Source organism: Opisthorchis viverrini, assembly GCF_000715545.1.
Source record: "Opisthorchis viverrini unplaced genomic scaffold opera_v5_170, whole genome shotgun sequence".
In the NCBI taxonomy this organism is placed as follows: domain Eukaryota; kingdom Metazoa; phylum Platyhelminthes; class Trematoda; order Opisthorchiida; family Opisthorchiidae; genus Opisthorchis; species Opisthorchis viverrini.
In genome coordinates this window covers 59,015-72,790 of record NW_008751826.1, presented here as the reverse complement: position 1 = coordinate 72,790, position 13,776 = coordinate 59,015, and the positions used below count along the sequence as shown (strand labels likewise).

Sequence of the window (13,776 nt, the reverse complement as noted above, 5' to 3'; positions counted from 1 at the left end):
ATATAATATAATATAACGTAGTTAATATAATGCATATAATATAATATAGTTAATATAATATAATATATCACAATACAATGCGTCGTCCTATATTGTACCATATATATGACATTACGTTGTTACTGATGAAGTCTACTTCTGTTTCGTCTTCATGCTAAGGCTTTGTCGACCAAATGTGCATTTTAAGGCATTGACTGCGAGTTTGCACACTGAAAACGCACCTGTTGGAAAACAGCACTCTCTTCGGCAAACGATGGTTCGGCATACGTAACGCATGTCCCAACCAACGCAGCTTCTGGTGCTGGACACATTCTTCAATGGAAGTACCCGTTACACAACCGAAAACACGCTTTCTAACTGCCTCGTTACGGATTCGCCGACACCAACCCACACGAGCTATGGTTCTGAGACAACGATTGTCGAACACCTGAAGACGTCTCAGGTCCGCTGCTCGAATAGGCCAAAACTCACAGCCATACAACAAAACAGCCCGTACTGTAGCTTGATACACGCGTCCCTTCAGATTCAGGGATAAACCATTTTGACGCCATAGGTGTCTCAATTTAGCAAACGCGGCCCGAGCCTTGCAGGATAGAGTTATATCTATCTTGGCCTGATTGTCAAGAATCAATGCACATATTCCATAATAATCCTTTTGTAATAAACATATTTCTATTGTGCCCACCCAACAGCAAAGAGGCAAGCTAGTAAGGGAAATTACGCAATGTCCAGTGTAGCCCGGCCACTAAATTGAGTAGGCGCAAAAGAAAAGCCCGATTCGGTTAACTACATTGGTCACTCGAAACCTCGGGGCACGTTTATTCCAGTGAACGATAGTTGAGGTCAGGTCACTCTGATAACTTCTGGCCGAGACACACTTGTCGCTCAGTAAATGAGGTCGTTTCAGAATAGGCAACTGTGTCAGGTTCTGAAGAGTCACCTGATTTTGCGTTAAAAAAACCATGTGCCTCTTCCCCTCGGCAATGAAACATGAACCACGCTGAATACGGCTGCATGGGCTAAGTCGGTCACCGTCAAACTGGTGTGCATTGATATCAGCAGAAGGCTGTTGGTAGTTGAGCAATCTGCAACATCCTGTTGTGTCTAGATGAGTGCAAGATCTATGATTAAAAATGAACTCAGAGGCGTGTGGTCGGTCTGTTGTCCAGTAATATGATATCTACCACCTGGGCTGTGTGCGGAAGACAATCGAGTCGAAATTTTGGTGAACAAACACCCATGACGGCTTTTCAAGTTTCACCATCTTTCTTGGCTTTCCTTCCGTCTAACTTCGTGTCCTAGCCATCATAGAGCTATTTTTGACTCACTCGAAAAACACCGCTGCGATATAAGCTAAATACACATGGATCATAGAGCTGAACTTGGCTAAGCAGAGTCTACCTCAGTATGAAGATTTGCAACTTCCTCAGTGCAATTTACGTTGGCTGGCATTTCGCCGCTATCCTCGAACAAGCCTGTGAGTAAAATCGCCAAGTTTAATTTTTTGTCCCTTTTGCCCGGCGCGAAAATGTCCCTAATCTACATTTGATCAATTTTCTGTGGAGCCATTTTTGTTGATTTTTACTTTCAAATTTCATTATATCCTCATTTACGTGAATTCGAACTATGTTGGATTTTGCTTGGCTTATTCTAGACTAGTGAACAAATAGATTCAACTGGTAAAACATCGCAAGTGTGTACAATTCCCCCAGCACGGTTTTTTAGTAGGTGACATTTAACGTACGTACAGGAAAAAAATAAGGTTGTTTAAAACTTTTTCTGGACGACTCTTTTCAGCTATGTACAATTTCTTGGACATTTTGGCCAGACAACAGCATGAAATGTGAATCAACCATTTGGTACAACATTCGCTGCGGCCGAATGTTCCGTGACAGTGTTCACTCGTTAATTCTAAAAGAACTTCTTTCTGTAAGCCAGCAGTTAAAGGTCAAGGTGATTCGCGTTTTTCAACTGAAGTCGCTAAGGTGGGTGTTTGGTGCAGTAGGCACGAATTATGGCTGTCGTGCAGCATATTGTATTGACCGGAAAAAATACGTGGGCAAACTTCACTGAAATTAATATTTGTGAAAGCAAATGGTGGTGATAAAGGAGATTTTTTTATCATAGGCCACCTGAGAACTGTCCAGACATGATTAGGTAATGAAACATAAACAGTGGGCTGCTCGTTTAAATGAAATGCATGATGTTTCGCTGATCGCCAATCCTATCTCATAAATCGAGATAGGATACTCTGATCGAATTGGAGGGCGACGATATTGCTCTGGTAAGCAGTGGTGCACCTTGTACACTTGTACACATTTGTAATAAATAAACTTTTGTAATAAAAAAATCTGTAACCAATTAGTAAGCAATATTCAACAGTGATCAATTTGTAATCAATCATTATCAATTTTGGTACTAGTCATGGCATCATTTCTATCCCACGATCTGTTTTTACCGACCACCTGGGAGATCGCTCCACGTAAACATAACCAGCCGAAAAACCGTGAAGTAACAACCCAAATAAGACTTTTTAAAGACGGAACAATCGTCCTTAAATGTACATCTCACCAGGTGCGACTCAGTATGCTATCCCCCGTCCGTTTTCAAGAAGAGCAAAACCCGAAATTTCTCCTTAGCGTCCTTCCTTGTTTCAACACTAGACTTAAGGTTTGCAGTATCCAATTATATGTCAGATGCACCAACCCAAACGAGGACCTGTGGAAGTCACCGGTACTTTGAAGCTGAGCTGCCAACAATAGACTGCTGTGAAGATGGAAGCCACGTTCGATCAAGTTATTGGACGTATGTCAGCAGGGTTAGATAGGGGAAATTAGAACTCTGCGATTTTTGTTTGCGATTTCCCTCTCTATTTGCTGGCTTAGTGGTTAAAAGAAAGTTGCAACCACTGCAACTTTCGTTTAACACAAATTTAAGCTACCTGGTCTGTTAGCCTTTAGCTGTTATCTGCACGACAAACCAAAACTGACACGGAAGCAGCTCTCTACTGAGCAATACCGAGAACGGAAACGTATTCAGACACTTACAGTGATTGTCCTAGGCATTATGTAAGTGAACTTGTTTCAAAGTTAATTAGACTACAAAGTAGGAGATTCTCCCAAGAAAGCTAGGGTCATTCCCTAGAAATATGATAGTCAACTAACTCATATGAATCAAACCAATGTGCGCGATAACCGGAAAATAATATAGTTTGGTGGCCCCTAAGTTATTACGTATCACCCTGCTTCTTTGCTCCCTTCATCTGGGGTTTCTTAGAACATACAGGTGGAAGAATGAATCGATTTCACTTTAAAAAGCTTGTCCGGGTCAAGAAATAATACTTTTAGGAGGCAAACTCTCTTCGTTGGCTTTACAGGTGCTTTATTCTGGAGGGAGAAATGCCGTCTGCTAATTATATATATATTGACGGTCTATAAATTTTTATTATATATTATATATATTGCTTATCCTGAGTTATCAGTATTGATCAACTGACTACAAAATCAGATACGTGATAGTTTCTTTCAGTCAAGTCAAGATTCATCATCATCATCATCATCATCAGTGTTCAACACCGATGCTTCACTGCCGTACATCCATGACTTATTTGAAAGCCTTATTGTAAAGAAAAGAATAAGGATGGAGGGGGGACGGATTTAGTGCTAGCTTAACACAATCATTCCGAGGTGCCTACACCTCCAGACATTCACTCAGGCAATCTGGATAGAAACTGACAACAAGAACGCCACTGACATCGGTTGGCAGCCATATCTTGTAGTGTCTCCAACCAGGCACAGTAAGGATCACGCGGTCTCCATCCTGGAAGGCGAGTAGCACCGACAGCACCCAAGCGTTTCGTCATCTCCTTCATACTCCTCTGCCAGGTCATGGGTCTGTACGGCAGTGAAGCATTGGTGTTGAGCACTGATGTCATGCTGTCGTTGATGATGATGATGATGATGAACCCACACGAGCTATGGTTCTGAGAGAACGATTGTCGAACACCTGAAGACGTCTCAGGTCCGCTGCTCGAATAGGCCAAGTCTCACAGCCATACAACAAAACAGCCCGTACTGTAGCTTGATACACACGTCCCTTCAGATTCAGGGATAAACCATTTTGACGCCATAGGTGTCTCAATTTAGCAAACGCGGCCCGAGCCTTGCAGATTCGTGCATTCACCTCATCTGTCACACTACAATCGGAACTAATACAACTTCCAAGATACGTGAAACGCTCACATATCCCTAAACCAGGCGATGGACAGGGGTATTGTTTGTGTCAACAATGAAACCAGGTGAAGCCCATAAAGAAATGATACTTCATCAAAACAGTTGGTAGGCAGTTTGACGGCTAAGTTGCATGAGCATGATATCAAGTGAATGATATAATCGCCCGTACGGTTATTCGAAATAAAAATTGCTGCAAATAGAATAAAGAAAAATATTTTTCCATATTTGTCAGTTACGGTTATTAAAGTCTCCTGTGTCTGAACGCTGCTGGTCAGGATGACAGTGGGGCACAGAGGAAGGTCACAAAATGAATCACGAATTAGAGTACGGTGCTCAAATGCTCTGGGTAGTTTAGCACAGTAGACGATCTGATGAAAAAGGGCCTTTTAGGGTTTACAGGTCTGGCTGTGATAAAAAAACGTCGTATATGGATACCACACGGAAGAGCTAAGGTTGACTTCTACATGGGGAGTTTCAGTGACCTCTTTTTACTCTGTTTAGACAAATTATTTATGTAATCCGCGATAAATATAAGCCCATCAAAAACAAGCGGGGCCCAATGCTAATATATGTATGCAGCTTAAATGGATATTTCGGTGTCGTTATTGCATCCTAGGGAAGAACGAAGGATAAACTCGGTTGGATTGTAATGAGTAACCCTCAGAAGGGTTGCCTTCTGTAGGATGAATATTAGAATATTTTTGCACAGTTTAAATGCGTCTGCATCTATCTCCGGATGGCCTTATTCCCACGCCTTCACGTACGAAGTTCGTAACTGAATTGAAGGACAACTCTTGCATTGCTGGAATCTTTGTTTGGACCAGATTGCAGGAATTAACAAAAACTGAGGGTTCTAGTTGCGCTTTGCACACCGTATCGGAACTGGTTCAGTTTTGTTATTCATTATTAGAAGTACAGCTTACTCGAGTACCAGACTGTTAAATTTGCTTTCTATGATAAAGCTTCTAAAATGGATTAATTTTGGTTTTATCTGTTTGGAACAGTATCTTTCCCAAAAAAGCACGTTTCGAGCTAATGGTTAATTAGCTAATGGTTAATGACAGTTCCAATTAGGCGGTACTCACTCTGGTCCTCAAGTGATCTTTCATAACGCTGACTGAATCAGTACGATCCCACACTTTTTTGCTTTCGTCCATTCCCGGACCAGACAGTTGTTCGGTTGATTCTGTTGTTGAAACTGTGCAACAGTTTGACAACAAACAAGCGATAATCAGAAAGCAGCAAGTTAGCGAATAGCGTAGTGATAGCATTTCCATTTTTCGCGTCTCGGTGGAAACCATTAAGTATACGACTGACGTAGCCAAAGCTGATTTCAAATTTATATACACCAACGAACAGGCATACGTGTGCACAGCTGTATTACGTGGCAACACCGGCCCAGGCCATATTGGTTGGTGACTGAGATTCCCCTACAGGTTTGTGCGAAAGCGTACAACATCAGGTGTGTATGCATAGAAGGATACAATCGACTACCTAGATGCACGTATGCGTGCGTTTTTGTGCGAAGCTGAAGTTAAAAGGGGTACTGGGACAGAATCAGATATTCAAACGGAAACGAAAAAAAAAATATTTTAACTCGGACTGTCCTGAATCAGGCGAAAAAAGACATGTGTAACTCGAACTGTCTCTGAATCAGGCTATTCGAGAACAGGTTTACTGAAGCAAAATGATCGGGTGACTTCTGAAATTACACAACTACAACATGGTTGCAACAAATCTAATACAAGATGACAGCAATATCAACAATCACATGTGTTTTCTGAGGCAGATTAATCGATGAAGCTGTACAATTAACCCGTCTGGGATGTGATTTCATAATGTTATGTCGAACCTCACGTGTGGAATTTAAATCAGCTTGTGCACTGTAGAAGTAAAGTCTCTAATCAGAAAAATCGTGATTGTATCTGATTCTTGAAATCAAATTACGGCGAGCCCCATCCAATAAGCGATTTTTCCCTTGGAAGATGATTCAGATGGGGTCATGAATATTCCGCTACAACCGTTCAACAGTGTCCAGCTGCCACGCCACTCGAAGGAAGCACGAGGGCTGAGATCGTGCTAGACTGCCCAAGCCTAGACAGGGGAGGTCGAAAGGCGTAGGTCGGTTTCGGACCACGGCCCTTACGGCAAGTAAATTTGCCCTCTAACCACTGAGCCCTATCGCGAATTAAGCAAACACCATCCAAGAAGGCAACAAGGAATATCCCCAATTTCATGAGGAGTTTCCATTTCGCAAATACAGTCGTTTGATGAAAACTGCGAACAACCATGGACAGGTCCTGATATTGAAGGTATTAGTTATGGCCTGCGCAGAACTGGGCCAAGTCACAGGTTGCTTTGCAATCTGTTATTGAACTCTGTTTGTTTGATTAACATCATCTCCCAGCTTTGTTCAGGGAGCAGGCTGATTTCATAGAATACACTTCGGAGGGCTTTTCCAACCGTCGGGCACTGGGTGTATACAACAGTTGTCAGTGTGTGTATTCCCCATTCAATGCCTGAAGAGTTTGGTTTCCTCAGGCCACCGGTCAGATGCATAGATCAGTTGGCCGCGACGTCACGCAGTGCCTGTGGTACGTGTTCTGGAATTTTGTTTCCCATTCATAGCACTGCTTATTCAGAAGCGAGTGAGACGTGTGTGGCATCGGCATATTTGTTTACTCGGCGAAAATCATACCATTGGTTCAGACGCATTTGCAGGTACATGGGTTATTGAAACACACGCTGAGACCCAATAAATCACCCATTTGACTGGGAGATGCAATCAAAACCCTAGTAGTACCGTCATTTAAGATAGTGTTAAATCTAATTCCTACCGAAAATCTGCCTGAACCCGGGCGAATAGTCTAGATAGCAAGCTGCTTTTCTCTGAATACTGGTTGATATTATGGAGGGTGCAGGACACCGGCAAGTTGGTAATCATTGTTAAATGTCTCATTCAGGTGTTCACCTGGGGGGTTAAATCAATTTTATGTAAACCGACCTAAATGGGATTTCATAAGGTCACTCTTCCACTGTGCAACGATTCCCTCCCAGTAAGCGGCGAAAAAAACCTTCTTGAAAGGCAGTCCTTGTTGCAAAATTACCGTGTGGAGTTCCAGAACGCAGCGTCTGAAATATTACACACAATGCCGAAAATCACCTCCGTTGGCAAAACAAACTTGCCAGTTTATTGAATGTGCCAATATACTAGTCATCTGTCCATGCGAAATTATTAATAGCGACGTGACAGAAAGATAAGACCATGTACGACAAGAATGTGTTCAGCTGCCGAATATATGAACAATTTCTTCGCTGATATCTGAGATGCCATTTTCGTAATGGTTTGATATCGTGAATTTCATCGTTGCGTTGGAATACACGAGGATCGAAGTTGAAGATGTACATCATGTAATCTCAGAATATCGTAGATAATCCACATAACCGTTGTAAAACCGATTGTAAAACTGAGCAGTCGATGGCATAACATTGCTTTGTTCCCCACGACTTACTAGTTCTATTTAGGTTCTCGGTTCTCTCAGTCTCTCAAACGACTAATCTGTCAAGTTCCCGTGTTCCAGTCAACACCCTTAAGTCAGATGCCAGTCTTTATTTTCAGGTAAAAAACTTTGTTGTGAAAGACTTTCGTAATCCGTGTTTTTGATTACCCAGCTACTACGTTCGACAGTGGTTTGGCGGACTGGGTGGCAAAAACGCCGAAAGAGTTTGACTCCGTTTGGGCACAAGCCGTTTAGTTAAAACTATTTGACATTTTTCAACAGAGATATATGAAGCCAATCTGTTCTGAAAAGCTGAGAAGCGCCGCACAACCGTTAAATCCATATTAAGCAGTGCGAATTTTCAGTAGGGAACCTCGAACTTTCGATCTTCCAGTTGGTATATTGAAGAGTTCATCTTTCGTTGACGGTCTACTGATTATCATAGCGATTAGATCGTACTTGAAATGGACATTGCGCCACTCGTTCTTTAATCACGGAAACCAGCCAGTGACACATTGACGGGCTACTTTAGTGACGACTCTCAGATGATAGCTTCACTCGTCTTGTAAACCTAGTCTTCCGATGTCGATACTTATCGTCAATATTGTCGGCATATATTATCTAAAATCGGTCCGAATAACTGCTTCGTTCAATAACTATTGGTTAATTTCCACCTAAGTGGTTTCTTGCTCTATATTTCCAAGTTTCTGAGAAGAAATAAAACAGGGAAAATTGCTTTCTGACCCCGTCAGGTTCATCGATTATCAGCCAAGTTTGTTCCACCACGCCGTTGCAGAACTGATGATTGGTCGTACAACGATATCAGAATGTAATTGTGTAAGGAAAGGTTTGGCCTATCAAAACGCTCATGTTGGCAGTGATGTCATGCGCCAGTAGACATACTCGGCGTCAAAGATCTTATTCAGTGTCTAGAACAATCCCTTGTTAAATACTATCCAAGATAGCATGTGGCTTACTGTTGTACAATGCCTCGCTTCTCAGAAAAAAAGTTGTACCGTGATTTCACTCCTGTTTTGCTCTCGTTTTATATAACGAAATTCTGGTTATCAATCTGTGCAACAAGTGGCAAGTAGGCACGTAGTCTTCTCTGACATGCAGGATGATCTGCCTCCCATCTGTGCACCGAACTAATCCCAGATTTTCTTTGGACGACCCTTGTCTAACTGCATGCCTTTAACCAATACATCCTGCTATTATCTTAGATGACATTCGGACGCCTATTCTTATTCAGATTATGTATCCTCAATCAATTTTTGATACAGGAGCATGCTTTCTCGGTTAATTCAAATGAGAAAACTTTCTGCCTTCACTGATCGGGTAACTACAAGCCTCCTGAAGCAACTACCCACTGTTTTATTCCCGTGATTCAGCTAACATTTCCACTTAGACACATTTAAGTGTGCTAATCTTCGTGAGTCCCCACTTTGAAAAGTAGTGGAACAGTTGGTGGCACAAAATATTGCCCAATCTCGTCGTATGCAACAGTATCCGTCTCGGCTGCTTTCATGGTGCCAAGATTATTGACTATTTTTGCCAAATCGTGGTACACAACTGACCCACATTTGGCCCATTCAACTACTGACCTTGTTTTCATCCGGTTTAGTCTGCAGATGCGCTTTCTGGGTAAAACCATGACCACATCTCCATTGAGTGTGATGCCTTGTCACATGTGTTCGAATGAAATATTGATTTAACGGGCATGAATATCCAGCGCAGCTGGATGATTTGCCCACCGAATGACCTGAATGACGGACTTGATGTAAGATTCCTTCTAACGTGCCACTCATTAGTAGCTGATGTGAAAAGCCAAATTAATGTCACGTCTGGTGCCAAGCCTACAGCGCTTGGCCAAACGGTCCGAACTTTTGATGCAGTCAGTTTGACGGTTGCAAGAAAGCTGAGGCGTTTTTAGAGTGATTTACCTGGAGGAACTGGGGGAGGTGTGCTGTCGGCGGGTGACAGATTATAACCTGAATCCCACATGTGCAATGTAGAAGAAAGATATCTGAGCTTCAGGCAAACAGAGAAAGCCACCAGGCTAAATCGAATCAACTTAATTTGAGCCAAAATCAGTGCCGAACTAGATGGAGCTTCCAGTCAACTCTTTTGGTCCATCTGTTAGAATCCTTTGAGCTCTTGGCAAATTTAGTTTGAAGTCGCCTCAGCCACAGTGTTTGGTCTCCAATTACCGCGGAAAAATCTCTACACGAGAATAGACAATGATATTTCAGAAGGGGAACTGAATAGTTAAAGCACAAATAAATCAACAATTTGGTGTATATTAAATCGTGCCGCGGGTAGGAAACAACGAAATTTATTCAATACGTGGGCGTAAAAGTTACTCTTTCAAATACAGGTGAACTTCACTTCCCACAGACAGCGCTCTTACGCCTGAACAAACCATATTTATTTGTCATGCTCTAGTATGGACTTAAGCTATACGGGACTCCTTAACAGTCTGTGCTGAATATTAACAAACAACAAAAGTGGGAGCTTAGTCGAATCTCACTTACGTCTCGTGTTCGAAAAACTGGTAATTTGCTTAAGATCAGTAAATGTCTGAATAGCCCGTGAGCACGTACTCAAAGCTGAGCAGCGTGTGCATTGATTGAGCCCTGGCTATACATCATCCATGCACTGAGCCACCTGGTATTCTGGAAGCCTGGAACCATCACCGTGACAGTAGGCAAGCAACACTTTTCATCTACTGAAGCTAACACAAAGCCTTTGGTGGTTGGAGCACTCACCCACTGGGATATAGGCACTACGCATAATTGGTAGGGAAGCGAACTCTGTACTCGCTTCATGTAATCAGATAAATGGTGCCTCGAAAGCCGACCGCGGCTCCATATGTGCATACGACTGAATGAAACCAGCAAATGTGGATCGCCAGGCTCAGCTCATTTTGCCAGTCACCCGGCGTGTGGAAAACCAAACAAGATTCACTGATTTCCCCGATCAAGCCACATAAATCTCTTTTGTCCGTGCACGCCTGGCCGAATCCGTAACCCGAAGCAGGCTTATTTAATTCAGTTTTTCGGGTTCACTTTCACCGATCAGTTTCTGCTTTAATCGGATGCTGCTCATCGTTGTTACTCAGGGAGACATGGCAACTCAGTTTTTTTTAAAAACAAGCAACCTACGTTAACGAAATTACGAAAAATGGATTTTTCGATAATGATGCAGTGGCAACTCACCTAGATAAGGGTCGTGGATTATTGTTTGATTCAAAAGCTCAAGAATCGATTCACGGAAGGTTCCGCCTGAGGTCCTCTGGTCTGATCGTTTCGGAATTTGTGCTTTGAGTTTCTAAAAACAAGACCTGTATTTTAACTTCTCGATGTTCAACCCCCCAAACATTCTAATTATTTAAGTGGGGTCGAGAAAAAGGGCAAATTACAAAAGAGAATGCATGTCTCAAACTTGAGTAATCTAGCATTTTATTCCGCCTGGCCGTTTCTATAAAACGTTTATAGAATATTGTTGATTTATGAACGGATCACTGTAGATGATCCTGGTGAAATTTGATATTTTCTGCAAGTACGTACGAGATTTTATCGCTAAACTATACTTCGAGGGACAAATAAATGATTCGTTTCTAAAGAGTAATTTTTTGGGAGGTGATTTCATTCTCAGAGGTCGTCGAGATTCTGTAATATTCATTCAAAGAAACAGAATGAGAATATCCAGGACTCCCTTATGTATGGGTTGAGTACATTAGGAATTCCGCAGGTGCATGCAGACATCTAACAAAAATAAAACCATTACCGATCAGATAAAACCAATGATGGATCTTTTCGGAAAAAAGTAAGTAGGAGCTGAAGGAAATGGGTTGCTGATTCAAAATGAAAATGCTAGGAAATACAGAGGGATGCACTGGGTGAAACTTTCCGGGTTTTGGACCACCTAAGATGGTTTTAATCAAGGAACAAAGATTGACATTAAAACAACCAATGTGGTTAGCCATTGGTAGGCATACTGCAATAGGTGACTCGTGTCGCGAGTGGTATCACTTGCCCTCCCTTGTGTGTTAGTGCTTTACACTTCACCTTGGGACGTGTGTCATGTAGGGTCTGTCGTTATTGAGTAGAACAACATCATAATCAACATAGTTTTTACTGTGAAAATAAATAGGAACTTATTCATCTTCAAATAGTCAATGTGAGCGTCCGTGTCAGCACACTGATGAAGAGAAAACAACTTGTTGTATTGACTCCCGGTAAAACATTATTCCCCTCCTGTAAAATGAGGCGTCCAACCAAGGATAGTTACTGTCTTGACCTTGTCTTTAACTCTGGCCCAAAGTTCACTGCTTCATGATGTTGGAAACATTTCGCTTTAAAAGCGTCCCAACCCGTACTGACCGTACTGGATGGTTCGTTTGATGTTCACAGGTTCTGTGTCATCATCTTTTGCTGTGACCGCTTTGTTTCCGGGTGGTGACGTACTCATCTGATCGATATCGGTTGAGCCTTCGGATGTCAACATACCACAGTGCATCGCCCGCGACAGCGCTCGCTTCCCACTGACTACTTCCGATCAATCAACAAGTTCAACTGTTCCGTACACCGCTCACTCTTTTAAGACGACCGAAATCCTGCCAGCGTTCCATCTTGGATTATGCTATCATATTCGATCCAAGGAGTTCATGTAGTCCAATACAGGTCATGCACATACACAAACAAAACGCGCGTGTGAAAATGCAATCTTTCCCCATGGAAATTGGGAATCCACTGGACTCCGTGATTCAAGTGGATCAGAAGGGAGATATATGCCAAATTCTCCTCAGTTTATTATCACGTCATACCACCAAATCATCTTCCTGTAGCCGGACAGCGTTGATATCTGACCAGTTTCACAATTCGTTTGCATTCAATAGCCATTCCAAAATATTTGAAATGCCTGCTTTCAAGTCTATATTTTCGACTTCAATTGTCCATAGAATATTGCGGTTAGAAGGCTGGTTAGTTTATTATCACGTCATACCACCAAATCATCTTCCTGTAGCCTGACAACGTTAAAATCTGACCAGTTTCACAATTCATTTGCATTCGTTAGCCATTCCAAAATGTTTAAAATGCTTGCATTCAAGTCTTTAGTTTAGACTTCAGTTGTCCATAGTATATTGCGGTTGGAAGGCTGGAAGCCAACTTGGAGATGCGCATGCGGTGTTCGTACCTCTGTCGTTGAAATCCGACTGGTAACTCTGACAGTTATTTCATCAGAATAGGTATGGTTGTTAAACATTGACACACGAAAGTGACATGCAATGCCTTTCAGTTTACTTCAAATGTGAGAGCACTTGTCTAATGAGTAGCCAGTGGCCTTCTTCATAATTGTGTCCGCAATGAGGAATACATTAAAGGTTCTTTCTCGGTTCTTTCAGCCTTTGGTGTGGAACACGAATGTTTCAGGAGCTTCCAATGATACTTCATTAGATATGTCATAACAATGAAAGGCGACGCAGTGGTGCATGAAGAAGTTTCAACCTTTAAACAGGGATTTACAGTCCTCCAGTGCTTTTGTGAAGCTCAAGAAGAGTACAGCCCCCAGAGCAATTAAACTCATGGCCATCCAAAACCTTTTGATTCTCTTGGTTGTGTTGTATAGCCTATAAACTTTACCTTAAAAGGGCAACTAAGTTTGGACAGATTTTACAAAACCTGGATTTAGGACATCAGTTATATGAGAGCTATGATTCAGAATCACATGATTTTAGGGTTGCATCTGTTAGACGATTTCTTTTTCTGGCAGGCAAAGTGTGAAGAGAGAGAGTGAGCAACTGACCAGTGCCGTGGGTCGTGCACGATGGGTTCAGTCAGTGACCATTGAAAAGTCTCATCGTTAAGCGGAGTGGAAAAACATCTAATTATAGCTGACAAGGTCTTCGGTCACTACATTATTGTGTTGGTTTGAATCGAAGATTATTCCTGACAACGATCGGTCGACTAGGAAACCTTCCAAGCGTTGCGGTAAACTGGTCGATCATGCACTATCGCTTCATAAACAAAATGAGATCGGAG

At 42.2% G+C, this 13,776-nt stretch overlaps 1 protein-coding gene across 1 annotated transcript in view; it reads right to left on the bottom strand.

Annotated features, from left to right (window-relative positions):
* The window catches only part of T265_14280 (hypothetical protein), a gene marked incomplete at both ends in the record, with an annotated part of 60,016 nt that extends 48,960 nt beyond the window's left edge, over positions 1–11,056 (bottom strand). Inside the window, 2 exons of the mRNA XM_009172927.1 lie at positions 5,318–5,430; positions 10,951–11,056. Coding sequence (XP_009171191.1) covers positions 5,318–5,430; positions 10,951–11,056 — 219 coding nt within the window. The remainder of the gene's footprint in view (positions 1–5,317; positions 5,431–10,950) is intronic.
* Positions 11,057–13,776: the final 2,720 nt, after the last annotated feature.